We start from the raw sequence: 11,193 nt of genomic DNA on the forward strand, positions 1-11,193 counted from the left end.
TCGATGAATCGATATAATCATCCCCTTTACATATACGATGTGCGATTTCAGAATTAGAATGTATGCGAATATTGTTTGTGAACACGTGGATGGCTTCGAGATTTATGTGTTCACATTTGTAATGGTTTGATTTGCTTGGTTTTACAAGGAAGCAAAGATATTTGTATTTGGAACCCATCAACCGGTGAATATAAGAAGATGCAAATTCCATTGTTTAGCGAATCTTTGATTACGCAACCTGACTATGCATATAAATATGGGTTTGGTTTTTATCACGAAATCCTTTCCGATGATTACAAATTGGTGTGGGTGGAGGAAAGAGTATCCGGCTGTTATCAAGTTAATGTCTATACACTAGGCTCTAAGTCATTGAAAACTATCCGAACCACAAACCACCGTTACAATTTTAGTATTCGTGATATGAAAAGATCGTTTCCTGCTTTTCTCGTGAATGGAGCTCTTCATTGGATAAGCGTTAAAAACAGTAGAGGAGTTAGTTCCAGAGTAATAGTCTCTTTCGATGTCAGTCGTGAAGAATTTGTGGATATCTTATTCCCAGAAAGAAGCGAGATGTATTGGGCAGATGACTGTGTTCTTGGGGTGCTGGAAGAGTGCCTTGGTTTAGGTATTTATCATAAGAATATTCATCTCATTCATGTATGGCTGATGCAAGAATACGGAGTGAGAGCATCTTGGACAAAGCGATTCAGTTTTAGTACCATAGACATAACTGTCCACAATGAGTGGAAACTGATATGGTCTTCCACAAACGGCGAGCTGCTTATCCATGATGGACGTCATGGTAAACTGATATATGACCCCAAATATCATAGCTACAGAGTCTTGAAAGTCCATGGCATCGATGACATTAAGATGCAATGGAGCACACCGCTGAATTACTTAGAGAGCTTAGTTTCACCTAACTCAATCGGGAATTGATAACATGGAATATATGGAGCTTAGTGTAAATTGCTTGCTATAGTGCAATGCTTTTGTTACTAGTTTTTCTTTTCTTTTTTCTTTTTCTTTTTGGCAAAGCTCACTCGGGATATTTTTTTCTTTTGATATATCATAGTTCGGTTGTCTTATGTCTTAGATTTACAAGAATGATATGATTTTGTCTCACAATTGTGTAGACTCTGTTGTATTTTTTATTTTTTTAATAAAAAAATATGCTTATTATTGATAAAGGAAAATTACATGGAAGTTTTATCCTAAGGGTGGAAACCCAGTCAGGAGTAGAGTTCAACCATTGCAAACAAATAATTCGAGATCTAGAAAAGTTAGCTAAACTGTCTGCTAAATGATTTGCATCTCTATGCACATAAGTGCAGGACCAAAAATTGAAAAAACTTAAGATATTTAATGCATCTTTAATTGAATTATATGAAGTCCATTTCACAGCTGACTGCTTCCCATTTAGAGCTTCAATCACATTCCAACAATCTCCTTCCAATTGAATCTTTGTCAAGCCTTTTTGTTTTGCCCACAAAACTGCTTCCAAAAGTGCACGAGCTTCTGCCTGCTCCGGATCTATTGCAGTAGATGCACCTCCTCGCAGTCCATCGCTGTCACCTGTAAAAGATCTACATATTAGGCCCCACCCAGACAATGTTTTATCCTCAATGAAAGATGCATCAAAATTAATTTTGGTCTTGTCACCCGAAGGGGGAGACCAATTATGCTGAACTTGTCTAGTGTTTTGATGATACTGTGTTTGCACAAGTAATGAACGTTTCCAATCACTCATCTGCATAACAGCAGAGTTAGCAATGGCCTCAGCATTGAGATTCACATTGTCAAAAACTTTTGCGCATCTGGATTTCCAGATATGCAAATGCAGAAAGCAGCAGATTCATATAAGTTGAAATCAAGAGGAACAATGCTAGTTCCTGTCTTAAAAAAATTGGAGAACCACTCATGCAGATTATTATTCATGAGTTGACCTAACAAGGAACTGTTTACTTTATTCCAAACATTCCTAGCAACAATACAATCCAGGAAAAGATGTTGAGGATGTTCAATATCATGATCACACATAGGACAAGTGCTGTTCTGATGAGTAGTAAACCTAGCTAGCCTAGATCTTGTAGATAAGCAATTATGAAAGAATTTCCACATAAAATGATGTATTCTAGGTGGTAATTTGTGTCTCGAAAAGCTTTTCCAATTGATCGACATATTATTCCTGCTGGGGTTTGCACTAAGGTTTTCTTGCAAAATTGCTTTATAAGCACTTTTAACAGTAAAGGTGTCATTATGACTTGGTTCCCATCTTAGTCTATCTTCCCCTGAGAAGGGTATCCTAATGTTCTTAATTCTGTCGACAGTATCCCTGTCAAAAAGAGTTGTTAAAGTACTCATATTCCAACATTTCAAGTCATGGTCTATTAACTGACTATCATCGATCATGTTAGAAGAATAGAAATTGGAAGATGGAGGTTTATGCATATTTGGAATCCAGTTTTCCTTCCAAATATGCACAGATTTTCCATCTCCAATCTCCCAAACATAAAACTTTTTAACAAACTCCAAACCTGAACAGATTCCATTCCATATCCATGATCCCTGCTTAGAAACACAGTCAGTTAATGGATTAGAATTAGCAAAGTACTTACCTCTAAGAATGCAAGCCCATTTATCATTAGGATTTTCTATTAATCTCCAAGCTAATTTAGTTATGAGTGTCATGTTGAGAATATCAGTTCTCCTTATATTTAAGCGGCCTAAATCTTTAGGTAGTGCAATGTCTTTCCATCCTTTAGGATAATACCCTTTTTCATTATCTTTTTTCCCCCACCAAAATCTCATCTGCAAACTATCCATTTTATCAGTCAATTCTTTTGACATAGGGAAGACAGCAAGATGATCACTTGCTAAGCTACCTAAGACAGACTGATTCATGACTGTTATACCTGGTGGTGCTAGATATATAGGCTTCCAGTTTGCTAATCTACCTTTTGTGTTATCTAGCAAATGAGAGAAAGACTCTATTTTTCTTTTCTGAAGAAGGAGAGGGACACCTAAATATTTCTCACTAAGTGACATTCTCTTGATCCTTAGGATATTTGATATCTCATTTTTGATATTGGTAGGCACCTTAGAACTAAAAGCTATGGCAGATTTCTCAAAGTTCACTGCTTGACCAGAGAATTTGCTGAACTGTTCTAATAAAGAGGCTAAATTCCTAGCATCTCTATTTCTAGCTTTAATAAATATTAAACAATCATCAGCAAAGAACAAGTGAGAGATAAAAGGACAATGTTTATTAGCCTTAAAACCATGAATAAGATTAGCATTTTCAGCTTCAATCAAACCTCTAGATAGAGCCTCCATGCATAGGATAAACAGATATGGAGACAAAGGGTCTCCTTGTCTCAATCCTCTTTGAGGATAATACACTTTACCTGGTGCCCCATTCAGCAAGATAGAGGTAGAAACACTGTTGCATTCAGAGCCAAAAGAAGGTCTCCGCGGGGATTCAGCCTTTACTAGCATATAATCAGGATCTAAGCTACACTTTGGTCCAGGCTTATCCAAAACTTCAAATCCAAGCTGAACAAAAAATTGAAAAGTTATGCAAACTGCAACAATAAAATAAATTCACAAACTGATCAAAGTTATGATTTAAAGATACTTACGTCTTCAAAGAATTCCAGGTACTTTAGCTTAAACAGAATTGGCACTTCATTAACTTTATCACTGTTCAAAACGATTCATTCCATCAGATCCTAAACTAGAAACCCGCTAACAAACATATAACATAAGCAATAGTCAGTGATTTATGGCATCACTGATTCAGTGTTCAAGAGACGAAAAAATATCATTGCATAAAATTTGATTAAGAGTAAAAATATTGTACACTGTCCAACTTTGGCAACTCGGTTAACAAAATAGGTGCAGGTTCCAGTGCTCCTTAGATATCAACACATTCGTAGAAATGTCAGTCACTAATTTAAGCTCCAGTTATTATTCATTCTAGATGCCAAACTTAATGAATTCAAGAGATAATATTCCTTAACTGTTTCAGATACTAGACTTCTGGAGACAAAAAACAAGCCTGTAATAAACATAAACATGTACCAGAAACAGATCATAAAACTTACATCTTATCGGCCCTCCTCATGTATTTCATCGACCAGCATCTTCCCCATATCCTCAGTCAAGTATTGCAGGTCAGTTATCCTGCAATACCTCTCTTTGCCTTCTTGTTGGATACAACACCCACTACCTGCAAAAAGAAGTAGAAAATTTTGATTAAAAATCAAGAAGTAAGGACTAAGGAGTAGATTTGATGAAGCGGTGAGTAAGTTTAAACTTACTGTATCCCATTATTCGGCTGCCAGAGCGAACAGCAACCAGAGAGTAGTCGGGAAATGCTGCTGCGTGCGCCATCTGAGACCTAAGACTTCTCAATTGCTACATTATACATCAACTTTTGTATCAGTTACTTATTTGTACTTTGTTAAAAAAAACAGGATATCAAGTAAATGGTTCTTACTTTTTTGGCAACTAAATGAAGTTGAATGTGCGTGATGTCAAGGAAATCATCGATGCAGAGCTTCCGAATGCTTGTCATTCTTATATCATAGAAAGTGTGCAAGTATCTCTGATTAGAACAACTCAGAAGTGTGCACCAAACGAAGTCTATTTTGAACCTGCAAAGTACACAAACAGTCGATAAATATAAATTACAAGGTTCAGTAGAATGTGTCACTGTAACTGAGTAATGCATACAGCAGTTCCTGTGTACATGGTCTTCTCTCTATCATACGCCAATTCGATCAACTATTCTTAGTTCTAATGGGAATGGTTTGATCAGAATAACAGAGAAACGACTATATGAGGAGAAAAACTGAATGACTAAAGACTTATTGTGTCCAAATATAAACTACAAACTAAAAACACATATCATTAAGACATCGAGCAAAAGTTTTCATGTACCGGGTTCAAATTCATACTTGATCAGTGAGTCTAACCCTGGAAACTCATCAATATACCAAGCAGGAAATTCATAATGGGTAATCAAACTTATGCATGAAATTTATCACAACGAAGTCTATTTTCGCCCTGAAAAGTACTTATTACGAATCAATAAATATAAATCACAAGATTATGGAACTACCATGTTGGGTTCAAATCAAAATTTATGCACCCTTAATGCTAATACACAATCATGCAACGTTGCCTATAACCATTGACTTCTAAACTGATAAGCAAGGTTCAGTGAAATGTCTCACCGTATCTGAGTAATTCATAAAGCAGCTGCCACATACATGGCCTATCTATCATAACCCAAGTCAATCAAGTATTCTTAGACTTCTAAATTGATAAGCAAGGTTCATAAAGCAGCTGCCACATACATGGCCTATCTACCAGGTTCAAAATTCATAATATACCAAGTTGAATATTCAAATAGATGTTACAAAATTATAATCACATTCAAATAATACTAAAACCCCAGAAAACAAATAAGCAAGGACTTCGATTACCAGACGGTGAAAGGATCAGCAGAACAGGAGATTATCAACAACAATCTTCTCAAAATGCTGAGTCCTGATTATTCGGGTTTCAGGTACACGAGACCAAGAAATGGTTCAGCCTGAAAAGTACCAATGAATTGGATTGAAACTTGAAATCAATTGACAAAAAAGATTTACAACAAAATTAGATCTTCAATTGATACAATTTCCACAAAATGATAACCCTACAAAATTCATGAATTTCAATAAAGAAAATGACCAACTATGCCAACACCACCAGCGCCACCACCACCCACCGCCACTAGTACTAATCATCACCACCACCGATCCTAAACCCATAAACGAGAACCCCTGTTTGTTTCTTCGAAATTGAAAAGAACAAAAATTACAGACAAATAAGAACAACCCAGCACTCAAGAAATCATAAAGAAGTTCAATCTATAATTACGATTTCATACATGGGTTCATTCAATGATTCGTTCAATACAGAAGAAGTTAAACATAGAGATAAATTACCAGTGATTGCAGGAGAATGCTCGGAGAATCTTGGAACTAAAGCAGGCAGAACCTCTGATTTGCTCAAAGCTGTATACTGGATCCTTCATTTGCAGCTATTTCATGTTATTAGATAAGGGGATAACAAAGGGACTATAGAAGTTATATAGCCTTTATCAAGTATGCAAAAAGTGATGTGCCAGAGACAAGTAACTGCTACTCTCTTGTTTCCGTTTTTTCCTTTTTCTTCTTGTTTTTGGTCTTTTAACTATGTACTTGAAAACAAAACAAAACAGATTGAAACCCTGTGATACGCACATACCTTGTCATCTTTCAAGCTTCATCTGGAAAATCAAGCAAATCCTTTTGTGGCCTTGACTAATGAATGCTGCATATGCTGTCATTGCAATGCATCATAATATTGTTTGGCCTATCTACAAGGAAAATTTTAAGTTGGTTGAATCTTAAGGTGATGCATTTATTTTTCCCAACCGAATTGGGGTCTTTGTTTTGCTGGTGGTTGGCCTTGGCTGCTTGGTGCTTTTACGTTGATGATTAATAGAGACAGTTGAATTAAAATCTTGTCATTTAAGCTCCATGACCAGAACCCAGTCTTCTGAAATGGACCAGCTGCGACGGCTATGAAGTTTTTTCCTTCTTTATTTCCATTTTTTTCACTTTCCTGACAGTATTTTCTCTCCTGTTGAAAAATTGATACTAACAGAGACCATGTGTTTTTCCAAGGCTTATGAACGCGGGATCTTTAGACTACCCACGCAATGGGACGATTCTCTTCCAACAATAGTAGGTAATTTTTGGATGGTATTTCATGAATTAGAGCCAGCCAGATAAAATGTCTTAAGTTCATGAATTAGACTACTTCCACTGATGCAGAACAAGTAAACGAAGAAGTAGAAGCTTAGCTGAATTGGAAATCAACTCTTGTTAATGAAACTCAATCTCTCTCCCTTCTTGGAAGACTGGAACGAACCCATGCAAGTGGGATGGAATAACTTGCAACGGTGAAGGAAGCGTAACAAAGCCAAATATATCTGGTTTGGGTTTACAAGGTACACTTAATGATTTCAACTTCACCTTTTTCTCAAACTTTGTTAGTCTTGACTTAAGCGAGAATGAACTCTTTGTTCCTTGACTTAACTAGCTTGGCACTTAACAGAAACCAACTCTCTGGTACTGTTCCGCAAGAAATAGGAGCGTTGACGAATCTTGCGGATTTAGATTTATCCACCAATAATCTCACTGATTATCCCTGCTTCTTTGGGAAATTTGAGCAATTTAGTTACCTTAATCCTGTTCAGAAACCAATTGTCGGGTTCGATACCGCTTGGAATAAACAATCTAACCCGGTTGTGGAAACTTGATTTCTGTATTAACAATATTTCGGGTTTTTTAAACTCAAGGTATATGTCAAAGTGGTACACTAGAAGAATTCGCAGCAGTTAGCAACAATTTTACTGGTCCGATCCCGAGAAGCTTGAGGAACTGTACTATCTTAAGAAGACTCTGTCTGGACATAAAACAAATTAGTTGATAACATATCGATAGGTTTCCACGTGTATCCGGAACTATTCAGGTTTGGAGTGGGTAACAAAGTGTTGTATGGTGATATCTCGAAAGACTGGGGGATTGTCGAAAAGTGGTGGAGAAAATGAGTTATTTAATAAATGATTTTTTGGTTTGGTGTGGATTGATCTCATGACCTAAGGGTCTAAGAATACTCACTCATTTTTTAGTGAATGAAATGTAACCTTTAGTCCCACATTGTGGAAAACTAAAGAGGTGTTCCACTATATTACTATGTTCTCATAGATATGTTGTAAAATAATATGGGTGGAGCGGGTACCAAACCTCAATTCCGTGTCTACTTGAGTTATTTAATAAACAATATGGAGGGTCTAAGGATACACACAAGCAGCGACCAACTCTAGGTCTACTTTTCTTCAACTCGAAAAACACATGTTTCGACCCATGCCCATGCGCGTGTACCAAACACCAAGTCCGTGTCTACTTGAAATTATTTTTTGCAAGTTTTTAACTTGATAAATAATTTATTTAAGAGTTTAATTTATGGAAAAAATTCATTTTTTGTGTTTAATTGTTTTACAAGAAACAAAACTCGTTTTATAAGAAAAAACCTAAAACTAACTTGATTTGCAAGTTAATTTTCCTATAAATACAACTCGAAAATCTCTTTTCAAAACACACAAGAAGCGACCATCTCTAGATCTACTTTTCTTCAACTCGAAAAATACATGTTTCGACCCATGCCCATGCGCGTGTACCAAACACCAAGTCCGTGTCTACTTGAAATTATTTTTTGCAAGTTTTTAACTTGATAAATAATTTATTTAAGAGTTTAATTTATGGAAAAAATTCATTTTTTGTGTTTAATTGTTTACAAGAAACAAAACTCGTTTTATAAGAAAAAACCTAAAACTAACTTGATTTGCAAGTTAATTTTCCTATAAATACAACTCGAAAATCTCTTTTCAAAACATACAAGAAGCGACCATCTCTAGGTCTACTTTTCTTCAACTCGAAAAATACATGTTTCGACCCATGCCCATGCGCGTGTACCAAACACCAAGTCCGTGTCTACTTGAAATTATTTTTTGCAAGTTTTTAACTTGATAAATAATTTATTTAAGAGTTTTATTTATGGAAAAAATTCATTTTTTGTGTTTAATTGTTTTACAAGAAACAAAACTCGTTTTATAAGAAAAACCTAAAACTAACTTGATTTGCAAGTTAATTTTCCTATAAATACAACTCGAAAATCTCTTTTCAGAACACACAAGAAGCGACCATCTCTAGGTCTACTTTTCTTCAACTCGAAAAATACATGTTTCGACCCATGCCCATGCGCGTGTACCAAACACCAAGTGCGTGTCTACTTGAAATTATTTTTTGCAAGTTTTTAACTTGATAAATAATTTATTTATGAGTTTAATTTATGGAAAAAATTCATTTTTTGTGTTTAATTGTTTACAAGAAACAAAACTCGTTTTATAAGAAAAACCTAAAACTAACTTGATTTGCAAGTTAATTTTCCTATAAATACAACTCGAAAATCTCTTTTCAAAACATACAAGAAGCGACCATCTCTAGGTCTACTTTTCTTCAACTCGAAAAATACATGTTTCGACCCATGCCCATGCGCGTGTACCAAACACCAAGTCCGTGTCTACTTGAAATTATTTTTTGCAAGTTTTTAACTTGATAAATAATTTATTTAAGAGTTTAATTTATGGAAAAAATTCATTTTTTGTGTTTAATTGTTTACAAGAAACAAAACTCGTTTTATAAGAAAAAACCTAAAACTAACTTGATTTGCAAGTTAATTTTCCTATAAATACAACTCGAAAATCTCTTTTCAAAACATACAAGAAGCGACCATCTCTAGGTCTACTTTTCTTCAACTCGAAAAATACATGTTTCGACCCATGCCCATGCGCGTGTACCAAACACCAAGTCCGTGTCTACTTGAAATTATTTTTTGCAAGTTTTTAACTTGATAAATAATTTATTTAAGAGTTTTATTTATGGAAAAATTCCTTTTTTTGTGGTTAATTGTTTTACAAGAAACAAAACTCGTTTTATAAGAAAAAACCTAAACCTAACTTGATTTGCAAGTTAATTTTCCTATAAATACAACTCGAAAATCTCTTTTCAAAACACACAAGCAGCGACCATCTCTAGGTCTACTTTTCTTCAACTCGAAAAATACATGTTTCGACCCATGCCCATGCGCGTGTACCAAGCACCAAGTCCATGTCTACTTGAAATTATTTTTCGCAAGTTTTTAACTTGATAAATAATTTATTTAAGAGTTTTATTTATGGAAAAAATTCCTTTTTTGTGTTTAATTGTTTTACAAGAAACAAAACTCGTTTTATAAGAAAAAACCTAAACCTAACTTGATTTGTAAGTTAATTTTCCTATAAATACAACTCGAAAATCTCTTTTCAAAACACACAAGAAGCGACCATCTCTAGGTCTACTTTTCTTCAACTCGAAAAATACATGTTTCGACCCATGCCCATGCGCGTGTACCAATCACCAAGTCCGTGTCTACTTGAAATTATTTCTTGCAAGTTTTTAACTTGATAAATAATTTATTTAAGAGTTTAATTTATGGAAAAAATTCATTTTTTGTGTTTAATTGTTTTACAAGAAACAAAACTCGTTTTATAAGAAAAACCTAAAACTAACTTGATTTGCAAGTTAATTTTCCTATAAATACAACTCGAAAATCTCTTTTCAAAACACACAAGAAGCGACCTTCTCTAGGTCTACTTTTCTTCAACTCGAAAAATACATGTTTCGACCCATGCCCATGCGCGTGTACCAAACACCAAGTCCGTGTCTACTTGAAATTATTTTTTGCAAGTTTTTAACTTGATAAATAATTTATTTAAGAGTTTAATTTATGGAAAAAATTCATTTTTTGTGTTTAATTGTTTTACAAGTAACAAAACTCGTTTTATAAGAAAAAACCTAAAACTAACTTGATTTGCAAGTTAATTTTCCTATAAATACAACTCGAAAATCTCTTTTCAAAACACACAAGAAGCGACCATCTCTAGGTCTACTTTTCTTCAACTCGAAAAATACATGATTCGACCCATGCCCATGCGCGTGTACCAAGCACCAAGTCCGTGTATACTTGAAATTATTTTTTGCAAGTTTTTAACTTGATAAATAATTTGTTAAGAGTTTTATTTATGGAAAAAAATCCTTTTTTTGTGTTTAATTGTTTTACAAGAAACAAAACTCGTTTTATAAGAAAAAACCTAAACCTAACTTGATTTGCAAGTTAATTTTCCTATAAATACAATTCGAAAATCTCTTTTCAAAACACACAAGCAGCGACCATCTCTAGGTCTACTTTTCTTCAACTCGAAAAATACATGTTTCGACCCATGCGCGTGTACCAAGCACCAAGTCCGTGTCTACTTGAAATTATTTTTTGCAAGTTTTTAACTTGATAAATAATTTATTTAAGAGTTTTATTTATGGAAAAAATTCCTTTTCTGTGTTTAATTGTTTTATAAGAAACAAACTCGTTTTATAAGGAAAAACCTAAACCTAACTTAATTTGCAAGTTAATTTTTCTATAAATACAACTCGAAAGTCTCTTTTCAAAACACACAAGCAGCGACCATCTCTAGGTCTACTTTTCTTCAACTCGAAA

General features: G+C 34.5%; 1 protein-coding gene across 1 annotated transcript; it reads left to right on the forward strand.

Moving 5' to 3' along the window:
• The first annotated feature begins 420 nt into the window (after positions 1–420).
• Positions 421–939, forward strand: LOC113325119 (F-box protein At3g07870-like). Its single transcript, XM_026573344.1, has one exon. It carries the CDS (start codon positions 421–423, stop codon positions 937–939), a length of 519 nt encoding a protein of 172 aa, XP_026429129.1.
• The last annotated feature ends 10,254 nt before the right edge of the window (positions 940–11,193 follow it).

Source organism: Papaver somniferum, chromosome 11, assembly GCF_003573695.1.
Source record: "Papaver somniferum cultivar HN1 chromosome 11, ASM357369v1, whole genome shotgun sequence".
In the NCBI taxonomy this organism is placed as follows: Eukaryota; Viridiplantae; Streptophyta; class Magnoliopsida; order Ranunculales; family Papaveraceae; genus Papaver; species Papaver somniferum.

Bases quoted from the DNA above. Each gene is read 5' to 3' on its own strand.
- LOC113325119 (XM_026573344.1), top strand. From the start codon at position 421: ATGAAAAGATCGTTTCCTGCTTTTCTCGTGAATGGAGCTCTTCATTGG.